This window comes from Piliocolobus tephrosceles, chromosome 1, assembly GCF_002776525.5.
Source record: "Piliocolobus tephrosceles isolate RC106 chromosome 1, ASM277652v3, whole genome shotgun sequence".
Lineage (NCBI taxonomy): Eukaryota > Metazoa > Chordata > Mammalia > Primates > Cercopithecidae > Piliocolobus > Piliocolobus tephrosceles.
In genome coordinates this window covers 39,881,639-39,895,273 of record NC_045434.1, presented here as the reverse complement: position 1 = coordinate 39,895,273, position 13,635 = coordinate 39,881,639, and the positions used below count along the sequence as shown (strand labels likewise).

At 44.5% G+C, this 13,635-nt stretch overlaps 1 protein-coding gene across 1 annotated transcript in view; it reads right to left on the bottom strand.

Moving 5' to 3' along the window:
- Positions 1-13,635, bottom strand: part of LAMC2 (laminin subunit gamma 2) — a 59,245-nt gene that overhangs the window by 13,442 nt on the left and 32,168 nt on the right. Inside the window, exons 4-12 of the mRNA XM_023203482.3 lie at positions 12,821-12,919; positions 10,351-10,487; positions 9,431-9,553; positions 8,329-8,518; positions 5,931-6,043; positions 4,728-4,946; positions 3,977-4,159; positions 3,055-3,300; positions 572-714 (exon numbers count right to left, since the gene is read on the bottom strand). Coding sequence (XP_023059250.2) covers positions 572-714; positions 3,055-3,300; positions 3,977-4,159; positions 4,728-4,946; positions 5,931-6,043; positions 8,329-8,518; positions 9,431-9,553; positions 10,351-10,487; positions 12,821-12,919 — 1,453 coding nt within the window. The remainder of the gene's footprint in view (positions 1-571; positions 715-3,054; positions 3,301-3,976; positions 4,160-4,727; positions 4,947-5,930; positions 6,044-8,328; positions 8,519-9,430; positions 9,554-10,350; positions 10,488-12,820; positions 12,920-13,635) is intronic.

The following is a 13,635-nucleotide window of genomic DNA, read 5'->3' as shown; positions in this document are numbered from 1 at the left end:
TCAAGTTCATTCCTCTCTGGAATTCAAATGAGAAATTTCTGGAGGCCATTCTTGATTGGGAAGCCTTGATACTTTCTGGACTCCTGATATCTTTTATGTTTATGTTTTTCTTCATTTGTTTTACAAAGACATCTGTTGAAAAAAAAATCGAGCTGGAAAGTGACATATTATAGTGGGAAGAGCCCTGAACTCAGTTAGGGGACATGGATGGGATTCCGAGTTCCACCTAGCCATATCACTTTGAAAAATTTCAAGTATTTTGAGACTTTATTTGACCAATGAAAACTGAGGTCAGAATACTTTTCCATTCAACTCAATTAAGTTATCATTAGTGCCAAATGAAACAGTATCTGCAAAAGAGGTTTTGAAAATGGTATATATAAGAACATAAACCTGACGTATTATCACTATACAGAAATTTTTAATACAGGAGTTTTTAAAGAAAGAAATAGTAATCACACCCCCATCCTCAGGAGACTAGGAGGGTCCTAGATCTGTGACAGAACCAACCAGTGGACAGTTAAGGATTTGATTCTGTGGGGTTAGGGGTGACAAAGAGAAGAACGCATACCTGAATCTTCACTTGATTATAGCAAGCTGGACAGCTGAATGCTCCGTGCTCACAGTTGGGGCCACCAAATCCTGGCTTACAAACACAGGTGCCATCACTTCGACATTCTACAGGCTCTGAGCCCATGGCGTTGCAGTTGCAAGCTAGAGACAAAAGACAGACAAATGGAGCATTCACATCAAACTAGTCTAGAAACTGGAGGTACAGCAAAGATACAAGGAAGGAGATCAAGCCTCCAACAGCAGAGAATCCTTCTACGCCTCCATGCACCAGATAGGTCTTAGGAATCATGCGGCAGGTTTGCCTGGTGTGTGTGCCTGTGGGGAGATTATAGCCTTTCTGGCAGTGCTCATTTTCCTCCCCCTGTTAAACTAAAAGCCTGTTAGATATTCTGCAGGCACTCTGGCTTTGCTTTCAAGGTGAATAACATTTCTTCTGGGCCCATTACATGCCAGATGTAGACATCCCCCTCTATTTTGCAGATGAGGAATGTGAGCTCAGGGAAGCTGAGTAATTTGCCTGACGTTACATGGCAAGTAACAATGAAAGCTCAGGAAGCGCCAATGTTCTTTCCTCTGTTCTGCGGCCTCTGGTGTAGGAAATAGTTAAGAAAGTAATACCTTTACTCATTCAATCAAATTGATTAAGCCAGGTTCTGTTATAGGAGTTAAGGATATGATAGTGGGTGAGACACTTTGATGATTACAGTGATTCTCTGGGTGACAGTGATTCTCTGGGTTGTTCTATCTTCAGGGCGCACAAAACACTGATTATATATCTAAGTGTGTTGTCATTATTTGCATACATATTTGTGTATCTTCCTTATTATCGTAGAAACTCTTCGAGAGTTGGGATGACTTATTCACCGTTATAGCCTCAGTATCTAGGTCCACACTGGGTACATGGTATGTGCTTGATAAAGGATAGTTGAGTGAAGAAATGTGTGGTATAAAGCCAGTGAAATTTCTGTTAGTAACCTAGAATTACAGCTACAATTAAAGACAGAATATAGTTAGAATATATAACTAGAATTATAGTGTGTATAGTGGGCTTTCTTTTATCCACCACTTTGAGTTAAATATTAATCATACATATGAGCAAACTGAGGCTCAGAGGGAGTAATTGGCATAATTAGCACACTATAATAGGTATGTTACAAAACTGGACTTGAACTCAGTCCTGCTGGTGTCATATGGGCTTTTCCTCTCATGAGGTGCTTTCTAGCACATCACAGCCAACCCAGAGATTGGGGTCTGGGCTGGTCTGGTCCAGAATTCCCCAAGGGATTTGTACCACTAAGTAGAAGCCTCAGGTTGCAGAGGTCCTCAAGCACTTCAAAGTGGAGACTCTGGTGTGAGTGGGAGGCTGTGAGCTCCATGCAAACCTCCGGGTCTTCATGAGGAACCAAGAGTCTTCCAACCTGGTTGTCCAGAGTGGCTCTGGACTTTTTTTTTTTTTTTTTTTTTTTTGAGACAGACTCCTGTGCTGTTGCCCAGGCTGGAGTGCAGTGACATGATCTCGGCTCACTGCAACCTCTGCCTCCCGGGTTCAAGAGATTCTTGTGCCTCAGCCTCCTGAGTAGCTGGGATTCCAGGCTCCCACCACCACATCCAGCTAATATTTGTATTTTTAGTAGAGATGGGGTTTCACCATGTTGGCCAGGCTGGTCTTGAACTCACAACCTCAGGTGATCCACTCGCCTCAGCCTCCCAAAGTGCTGGGACTACAGGCGTGAGCCACCATGCCTGACCCCATTCTGGACTTTATAAACAAAGTTAGGGTGAACAAAATCCTGAGTTCTGGGCACCAAGGTCAGCCTGGGACTGAGGAGTGAGTCTGTGGGGCAGGCCAGCTCCTCCAGAACTGAACTTGCCTCTAGAATATAACATGTACAAAGATTTGAAAGCAGAGCTGGGCAAGAGGACCGGTCTGCACATTCATGCTTTGATCTGCAGCAGGCCTCAGGAATGCTCCACTACAGCTGCTACTTTGAAGCTGTCTCCTTAGGAGAACTTTCGACTGTTACCTTTCTATACATCAATGATGCTGACTTCTGAGAGAGTCTCTTAAACTACTTTACAGCCCACTCCCCTTCCCACTTGAGTTTGCTCAGGTTTACTCTCGAGTCATTTATTACTCTCCTACAGCAGGTTTGGTGGCCACTTCCCTGCCTCGCTGCTTGGGATTGGGCATAGGATATGGCCCCGTGTTATCTCCCCTTCTGCGTAGGAGTGTAAACCTGACCCTTTTCACTTCTCCCACCCAGCTTTAACCTAGCTCTGTCTTCCAGACCTGGCTACAGGGAAAACCTGTCTTAAGGCCTTTGACAGATGAAGAAAGGCCCAAGGTGCTCACGGGTCAATTTGGTCAGAGAACCAAAGTAACATCGCGATATGAACTGCCATTGCCCCTGCTTAGATGGCAAGCAAGTGCATGTGTACACAGGCACACACAGACACAGCCTGCCTGGGGTGGAGTCCTACCTCGACACTTTTCTGCTGGATTGGGAGCCAACGGGTCCCCGAAGTAGCCTGCTTTGCACTGGTCGCAGTAGATGCCGGCTGTGTTGTGGATACACTTCAGACACCTGCCTGTCAGCCGGTCACAGTTCCCAGAGGCACTGGGGTCCACATTGTTGTTGCATTGACAGGGCTGACAAGGCCTCACTGGGCCATGTTCACCAAAGGGGTCCCCAAAGTAGCCATCAGCACAGAGCTCACAGCGGGCACCTGGGAAGGAACAAATGACCAAGCCTAGGTCGACATCCATCGGGAGGAAGACCAGATGCAGAGGCCTAAAGTTGCAAGTCACCCTCTAGAAGAACCAGAGAAATGTGCTTCTCCAGGGACCCCCGAACGAAGCCCTCAGGAGCAGGTGTGCAAGGCAGGGCTGGCCCTCTCACTCCATGCCCACCGCAGGTTGCAGAACACAGCAGCGCCACTAGGAGGCTTAACTAGCTGGCTGGGAAAAAGCAGGCAGCTCCACAGAAGTAGTAAGGTTTTGAACAATACCCCCAAAACGGCTGCTGAAGAATCCGTTCTTCTTTCAGACTGACCAGCAGAAGGATGTGACATTTAAGAGGTCACTAAGTTTTCCCTCTTTATCTCAGTTCATTAAGAAACAAACCATGTGCTTGGTCTGAAAATGTCATCTTCTAATGACAAACCTCTCAAAAAAGCTTCAGGTGTTTTCTCCCATAATTGCACTCTGCTCTTGCTTAATCCACTTTACCTCTTGGGCATCGCAATATCTTATCTTTAAGATATTATCTTTCGAGTGAGCACATTTAGGTGAACCCGAAGTCATTACAATTTCCTAGAAATTCCTCAGAATAGAAGCTACTTGCACACATTCATGGCATCAGGACAGGAGGAGGCAGGTAGCAGAGCAGACCCGTGGCCTTACCGGTGACCCCGGGAGGGCAGTTATTGCACACCACCTCCTCTGTCTCTGGCATCACTGAGCAGCTGAACCCGTTATGACAGGGACATGGCTTGCAGCTGCGGGGGTCGTGTGGATCATTGTAGAAACCAATTGGGCAGTCAGCACACTCAATGTCAGGATTCTCATCCCCTGAATAGCAATCTCCTGGGGGTAGAAGAGTGGAGGGGCAGAGAAGTGAGCAGGGTCAGACAATACATTTCCTTCAACATGGGTCAGAGCGGAGAATGTCAAAGTGCCTGAGCACTGGCATTCACCCTTGCCACAGAACCAAATCTACACATGACCAAGGCCCTGAATTTCACCCTCGCTCCCCTATCCAAAGTAGACACCCACTTCTTTTACTATCTATAACTTAACACTGTTCCCCATGTTCTCTGTGGCCTGACACCACTTGTCTGCACATTCATTTAGACCCGGACTTGTCTTTGATCTCCCCACACAATTCTTGCAACTCGACACCAACTCCCATACTCAGCACCGAACCATGACGACCATTTCCTGTAACCTGGCACCTTTCTCACAACCTTGTGGCATTTCCACAATGAATAGGATTGAGTGTAATAAGGCACCATGTCCATCTTCCCTGACTCCAGCTCAGCTCTCCTTAATCCTTTCCCACCTCTGATGTGAGTTCAGCCATGGTCTTTCTTACACAGCTCTCTCTCCTCCACACGACACCCCAGCCACCTGGTCCAGGTGTCATTTCACTCACCTGTGTCTGGATCACAGGCCCCTCCCCCTTGACAGTTACAAGGAATACAGGTGCCAAAAGGCCCCAGTTTCGCTGAATCTCTCTTGTAGCCAGAAGCACAATCCTGGCAGAATTGCCCCTTGTACCCAACAGGACATATACACTGTTCAACCCAGGGTGCCGGGGCTCCAGAGACGGGTCGGGCTGAAATCAGGGTCACATTGTCAATGTACCCAGTACCTGCAATTGAGAGAACAGTTTAGAAGTTGCAAGTGGTACAGCCTGAAGATCTCAAGTCCGATCTCTCTTGGGATTTTTTTTTTTTAACTCCCTAACAAAGACAGGTGGTGCTCATACATCATGCCATGTAGAGAGGTATAGCAGTCCCCCACCGTGACTGAGCACACAGGCTCTGGGGTCAGAAAACCCAGGGCTTAAATTTGGACTCCACCTTCCCTAGCTGTGTAAATTGGGCAAGTCCGTTAGCCTCTCCATGACTGTGTTTCCTCAACTATAGACAAGAAGTAACAGTGGTATTTATCTCCTATGTCTGTTGTGAAAATTAAATTAGATAATGCATGTATTATAATCTACCTGGCATACAGTAAGTGTCAATACATTGTTACATGTTTCTGCTTCCGGCTTTATTTGCTGCATCAGTGACATGGAAATAGTGCATGCTAGCCACGCTTCCTTTTTACGTAAGTGAGTGCAGAAAAGCTTAAGGAACTCTTGTTAAATAATTCCATTTGGGATTAGGAGGACCCAACATGTAAAATTCAAAAAAACAAAAAACAAAGGAATTAATAGAATACATGATGACTCAAACAGGGTAGCATAGAGTATAATCTCAAAAGGAAAAGCTGCTCAAGGAACAAATAAGACTGTGTTGTAGGCACCATTTCCTAGCTAAGGAAATGTGTCCATTTATTGTAGATTATCTTTCTCAGATAATCAGCTTTAAAAAAAATTAAGTGGCCCTTTTAGCAAGGTAGCGTCATTGACCCTTCACTGGTGCTGGGTGCTGACGTCTTTTTAGAGAAACATTTCTTCTAAAAAAGCTTCTAGAATATAAAAATTCAGATCGAATCAATTATTCTAGGTCAGAATCATCAAATAACTTACCTACTTGTTTGGAGACTGCCACCACCTTAGACAGCTGAATCAAATTACACTAAAACCAAAACCTAAGAAGAGAGAAATTAATTTCTCTTAGCCACTTACTGTATTCTCCATATGTAGCTCGGATGCGGAGGGCTGTGAGATTCCGCAGTAACCTTCGATACTCAAAGTAACTCAGCTGGGGGCTCCAATTACTGCTTGGATGCTCATTTAACCTGCATAATTTAAAATCAAAAGCTTTAAAAATCCGATTTTTACCACATACCTACCTGTTATAAATTATGCCTGAGGATATGGGAACAGCTAAGCCCCTTCCCAGTCCTGCTTAGAAGGGGGCACAGGACTGAGAGCCACCTTTTCATAGGCATGTACTTGGACCTTCCTCACTCCATGGGGAGGGCAAACCCCAGAGAAAGTGATGGAGGGCATCCCAGTGTGGGAAGTCCAGATCCAGGGGTGACGTCACCTGAAACCATGTTGATCCCAAGTCCTCAGACACCACTTTCTATTCTTGGCCACCCATAAGCTAGTATTAGGAATATCTTCACGTTCCAGAAGTTCTGATTCTCAAGAGCAACCATTCATTTTTTTAAAAAAAAAATCATTTTTTTGTTATCTGAGCACATTTTACTTACTTTTTTCAAAAACCAGCTTCCACTTTTACATTGTCCACATTTAATACTTTTTAATTTGGCATCATAGTGGCTCACTATAACATATCACTAGCCCCTGTGCTGTTCTTCTAAATTTCATTTTGTTTTTTACCGAAGTATCTCATACAGGAACAACCCTACCCACCTTCATTTCATTCACTGATTTGTTAAACAAAAGTTGACTGTGCACGTGGTTTGGACTAGAAGCTATGTCAGGCTGGAGGACACAAAGACAACAGGGAGAGGTGATCACCATCCAGCCAGGGGAGTCGGGTGGGTAGACATACAGTTATAATAAGATGCCATGAATGCTATAACAAATGCATGCACAGAGTGCCATGGAAACACAAAGTGACTGCAACTTTACCTGGGATTCTGAGAAGGCTAATACAAAGGAAGAATATGGAAGCTGAATCTCAAAGAGTAAGTTCACCAAGCCTGGAAGGTGGGAATGGGCATTCCAGGCAGGAGAGCTGTGTGTGTGTGTGTGTGTGTGTGTGTGTGTGTGTCATTAGAACACATATACTCAGATATTTGATACATTCTTTATTTGTATTCTGTGGGTCCTCTTTTCCCTATTGCCATTACCTCTGCCCTTGGTTAGGCCCCTAACCACTCTCCATTGAGCCACTGTGAATGTGTTCTGATGGTCCAGTTAAGGGCCCTACCCAAACTATCATCCATATGGTGCCTGTATTTGCACCTAGCCTTCACACCTGACGATCACACTTCTCAACTTAACAATCTCTCAATGGCTCTGCATCATCTTTTCAGCATGGACAAGATCTAAGCTCCTTGACGTGACATACAAGGCCCAACATGATGGGTCCTTTTCCAACCTTTGCAAACGTTATCTACCCATCTTCCCTATGCATGCTGTATTCCATTGCTTGCCAGTTCTCCCCTATATTATGCCTTTCTGCATCCCCACATATATACACAGAGAAGGGTTGCCCTTCTCTGACTTTTCTCCCTGGAAAAGCCCTGTGGACCTTTCCATTATTAGCCCACACATTGCCTCCTCCTGAAGGTTTCCCTGACTCTTCCAGGCAGAATCGGGCACTTTCCAAGACCCCATGAACATGCACCACCCCTAAAGCAATTATCCTACTGTATTATGCTTGCTTTTTCACATGTTATACATTGTACTAGACCATGAGCTCTTGGAAGGCAAAGACCATGTTCCATCTTTATTTTCCAGCCTCCAGTGCAGTACTGAGCACTTAGTAGGCACAGCTCCCTTCCCCAGCCTCTCTGCAAACACCACGCAGAACCCCTATTCTATAGGATACCATGCAATCCCTGTAGACACACACAAAAACATCTGTAAAGTCACTCCCACCTCTTTCTCCTACCTCACTTCTCACTGCACTCCTCTCGCCGACTTAATGCTCCACTCATGCTCGGCCATTTGGAATTTTCTAAATGCAAAAACCTTCTTCAAGCATTGCATTTCCTCTGCCTTGTTAACCTTTCCTCCCTTTTCTTTCCTTAAAGGGCTGCCTTTCACATTTGTCATGTGGTCCTGGGAAGCTTTCCTTCATCATGCCAGTGTGGTTCAGTCATGCCTCCTGTATGTGCTCAGAACTTCTGTATCTACCTTGTCTATTTCTGTCCCTTGACAAACTGCACTGCAATTATCTATTCATTTTTCTCTCCCGTTAGCCTGTCAGCTGCTTGAGGGAAGGAATCATGTCCTTTCTGAGCACATAGCAACCTTCATGGTACATAAAAGGTGCTCAGAAAGGCTTGTTGAACAAATGAATGATGATTGAATGAATAAAGAATGGATTCAAACTTCAATCACAGTTTGCTCTAATTGACCTACCTGTGGTCTCTCTTTTTACCTGAGTGTGTAAGTCTTGGTGAGCCCACAAGGCAGTGTCTTGCCAAGTGGCATCAAGGGAGCTGTGATCCGTAGACCAGCACCTTCCAGGATCACATCGTGGGCAGATGGGTGTCTGCCTCCTCTGTCCACACGGTAGTCAAAGGACAGGCTTTGCCCATAGCTCACCTGTTGATTCCCAAGAAATTTGGCTGTGAAACAGAGTTTTAAAGATTGAGATCAGTTGTGAAACTGGAGAGGCAAACAAATGTAAGTTTGCACTGGTGTCGGCAATTTTTGTTGAAGTCCTGTGTCATGCTGCCCCAAAACTCCTTGCTAGGAGAGTCAGGACCTGATACTGGACATAGCTATGACACTTTGGGCTATGAAGGAGGGTTAGTTACTGAAATGATAAAAGGGCCTTGTTATAAGACAATTCCATCTATTAGATGATTCATGATGTGGCCCTTATGACAGACTGTTTTGTAAAAATCCTAGGCATATCAGCATAGCATGACTTGTTACATAATGCTTTAGTTGACAGAAAGCCTTCATAAATATCATTACATTTGCTGACAATAATTCTGGGAGGCAGGCACTAGTATTCCCATTTAACAGTAGGGAAAACTTAAGTTCAGCGAAATTAAGAGAACAGCTTGCCCAAGAATTACATATGTGCTAAGGAAATGAACTGGGGTTGGAATTCTAGCCAGTGCTTTTCCACCAAGGCACATACCACTGACTGATTTTTTTTTTCTTTTTTAACTTACAAGTATTTGAAGTTTTAAGAAATGCTTTGTTTTTGCTTTCCACCTGTTTCTCAATAGATCCATAGGTTTGGCCACAGTCCTTGATTTCTTGCCTTGGTGGTAAACATAGAAACTTCTCATTTGATTAAAGGAGGCAGCTCAACCAGGGTCTGACCTCTGGGACACCCCATTCTACTCTGTTGGGGCCATTTATTAGTGACTCTCAAACCAGGCTTAACCCCCAACTCTCTTCTGGAGATGCTGCTACCCTGAATGCAAAGTGATATGGTTTCCACAATTTCTAACTCAATTTCTCTATCCTGACTTCCTAGTCCTATAAGCTGGCTTCCATAGGAGAAATTATTCCTCACATACCAGGAGCTATGAAATAGACAGGGTCTGGTCGTCGGGCTGAGCTAAACACATCTTGATGGCGCTGTGACCATTGGAGCTTTGCAGGAGACCCATTTCGTTGGACAGCCTTCCAGCCATCAACATCTGGAACACAAACATAATCAATCTGCATTGGACAAGCCTTCCTCATCTATTAAGCTAAACAAGGAAAGATTCGCTTGCCAACAAGTCCTAGTGGTGAGTAGCAAGTGGGGTTTTCTCAATATTTCCACATTTGTAAATGGTCCTTAAAATTATCCATGTACCTCTCTGTGTGGGTCTCAACTTCACCTGCTCCCGCCCCGCAGCTGCTATGATTTCTCATCTTTGAGTATGACTCTTGTGATAAGATAGCAGGTTTTCTTCTGCCTGTAATTTCCATTTTTTATATTTATATAAACAGGCTCTGGCCTTAATGAAGTGAGAGGGTCCAGTCTTTTCAAAGGGAAACTCAAACTTAGTGTTGAAATAATATCAATTTCCAATATTTTTATAGTGCTCTGTAGCTTGGGAACTAATTTCACATAAATTAGCTCATTTATTATATGTGAAAACAGCATTATTAGTGAATGTGAATTCCAGGAAGAGTCTTATACACTCTCCAAACCAAATGAATGATTCCTTTGTGGTTTTGAAATAGATGGGGATGGAAAATTCAGGGAAATAAAAATCTAGTCTCTTTTGTGGTTATTCTTTTAAGTTATATGAGTGAACTATTTTCAGTCTATGACTTTTTCAAGACATCAGAGTATGCCTGAGTGCCCTGACAAAATAATGTACATTAAATACTATAAGAGAATTGCTAAAGAGAATCCATCCTGTGAATACGGAGGTGGTTGTCTGTAAGTACAAAGCCCTATACAACATTCAAAAACTAAAACCTAGAAAATGGAAGACTTTACCTTGATTAAAGGTAGAGGTGATCTTATGGACACTGTAGTCTGCAGAGCTGCGGCAGCTGGCTGAATGCCCATAGCAGAAACACTGGGTACAGCCCTCAGGGTTCCCCCGATCCAGATTATAGTAACCTGATCGACACCTGCAGTAGCATTGTAGAAATCAGGATATTATAGGTTATTTTTTATTCTGTAGAGAGAATATGATGAATGAGTCATCCTCTCTCTACCTTCTCTTCCACTTGGCCCTATTAATTTTCAGAGGAGGGAAATACCAGATTTCACATAGCACCCCCACCCCCAGACCGCCAGATGGACAATCACGACCCCCTAAATGAGACAGCATAGGGAACATTCACTTTCTGTTCCTTTGTAGAACAGAGCCACGTTTGTCTTGGTGGTCTGGCATCTGAGTAGTTGGCCAGTCCTTGGTAGGAAATTGAGTGGTGGTCAGATGAGCAGAATGGTGTGGGCAGGGTTATGCAAAGCTGCCCTGTTCTGGAGCTACTGTTTAATGGGGACAAAGACTGGGAAGTGGGGACCAGGGAAGGTGAGGCTCCTGCCTCAGCATTACTCAGCTGTATTGACCCCCTCCCCAAGACCACTTAGGTGTTGATCCCCATCTCTGACTCTTGTACCTGGGCTCTGGCTCACTAGGGAAAAGTGTAGGTGAGGATATGACAAAGAAAAAGGATGGCTAAGACACTCTCCAAAAGCCAGGTGTAGGCTAGCATTCCACCTCTGCTCCCAACTCAAGCCCTCCAGTGGCTTCTGTGAGGACCATGGCTGCCAGGCGAGTCTTCAATGCTGGAGTCACAGAGAAGAGGGCAGGGGAAGCTGGGGAGGACTTGTTTGTCCTCTGCTCAAGTTAACTACATCCTTCCACATGAAATAATGTGAAACAACGATGGTTTCAATGATCATTTATTTAGCACTTCTGTTGTGCCAGGCACCTTGAGTGTACTCTCTCATTTAACCTCCCTCTAACCCTAAGAGGAATTGCTATTTCTAGTTTTCTTAGATGAGGAGACTAAGGCCAAGAGGTTAAGAAACTCTTGATATATAGCAGGTAAGTGGCTGAGGCAAGATTGAAAATCATGTACATCTGCCTCCAAATCATGTAGTCTAAAAGCTACTGCACCACATGTTGGGGGGAATGCTCTGAGTACAGTATCACAGAAAAGCAGGGTAGCTGTGAAGGGCAGGTGCTTCAGAGAACAGTTGTAACTAAACACGCTTTGTTTTTTCTCTAAGAGCAAGAGTTAAAAGAATTATTATGGTTTCTATGGAGAAGAAACCTGCCAATTAAAAGAGCTTGAAAAAACAAGGAAGGATGGGAGGGGAGGAATGGGGAGGGAAGAAAAAAGAAGAGAAAGGAAGGGAATTAGACAAAACTAAACGATTTTGTTTAGGAACGCACTGGGCTAATAAATTATAAAGTAAAGAAAGAAAGTGATTACCATAAAAGTCAGAATGGAGGTCACTTCTAGGGAGGGGGAGAGCATTGTCACTGGGACGCAGTTTTAGCAGAGGTCTATTTCTTATCATTGGTGGCGATAACATTTATTTTATGGGGCATTCTATTTTTGTCTTTTATTTTGAAATTAAAAAGGCTTTCGACAAGTGACTTCCCTTTTAACACTTAAGCTTTATCTCCCTGCCTTCACCTCAGCAGCCAGGAACCCCTGAAAACACAAGTTAGGAGTGCATTTGGCATTTCCTCTGTGCAGGTATAAGTGATTGGCAGAGTGCCAAAGAACTGCTTTCTTACTTTTAAGGAAAGAAGGAGGAAGCCTTGCTTCTGACGCCAGCCTCACAGTCCTCTGCTCAACAACCTCTGGGAGGGAAGAGTTTAAAGCCTAAGCACAGTTGTACTTAAGGCATATCCTGCACCGGCAGCTTGGGGGATGGTGCCTCGCTGCTCCACCTCCTCCAGTGTGGCTTGGCCCAAGGGGCTCTTACCTCGCCCTCACAGCCCCACGCCCATACGTGTGTGTGCATGTAACTGCCATCCTATCCCCAGGGCAGGGCCTTTTTGTACACGATGGTTATATATGGCCATATGCTGTGATAGGCCCTCTTACAAGAATTTTCACAGCATGTTTAATTGGGCCAGGCCTTTCCTGCAAGCAGCCTGAGTCCCAGGATCTCACTATGGATTACTGCCTCATACAGAGCACCTGGGATTAGGAGCCAGCTGGTGGGGGGACTCTCTGGGGCCCTGTGCCTCTCCCAAAGTCAAAACAAAAAGAAGGGACCCAGAGCAGAGTATGGAGTCCAGTGAGATTTGGGCACTTAGTGGTTTTTTAGTGTTTTTTTTTTTTTTTTTGTAAAAGCTTAGTTTTTAAGGGCAGAGCAGGAAGAAGGTCATCAACATTTGTCAAATATCCCTTTTCCATAATTACACTCAGACGATTAATCCCTTAGTTGGCAAGGGACTCTCTCTGCTGTTTGTAGGGCCACAGTTCACACAGACCTATCACAGCGTTCTCCAGTGACAGCTGGCTTGCAGACACAGCGGCCCGCGTCACAGGGCCCTGCGATGCCAGCTGGGTCACAGTCACACTTGGAGTCTCTGGGAAAGAAGAAAAAGAAAATTAGGGACATGCTTCCAAACGCTTCACAAGTAGCACATAAAAATCAACTGCTCATGAGCAAACATCACTAAGCTGGGCAAGTCCTTCTTCAATGAGGTTTCTCCTAGCCGTCCTCACCTGTGCGGACCTCTCTCACACACCTGAGGACTCACTTGCCTCCACCAGTGCTCCTCAGAGTGTACTTGGTGGGTGGCAGCTGGGCCGAGAACTGTCAGCCACTCCTAAAGAGAGCAGGGGTTTGTGCCAGAATGTAAACCAGGTTCATCACTCAACTGTTTAGTTTACTTTGGTTGACTGTTTGGCTCTGTTTACATTTTTTTTAAAAATTATCATTTGTTTCCCTATTAATTCAATGATGTCTGCTTTTTATCATGATTAATTCCATCTACCTGCTATTTTATTCCATTCAGTTCTTTCTGTTGGTAATTCCTCAAATGAGATATAATTCGTATGCCATGCAATTCACCCATTTAAAATGTACAATCCACTGGTTTTTAGCTGATTCTCAGAATTGTACAGCCATCACCATCAATATTAATTTTTAGAACATTTTGATCATTCTGGAAAGAAATCCTGTGTCCTTTAGCAGTTGTTTCCCCGACCCTGCCACATCTCCTCCCTCCAGTCCCACTTCCAGCCCTTGGCAGCCACCAGTCTACTTTCTGTCTCTCCAGACTTGCCTATTCTAGACATT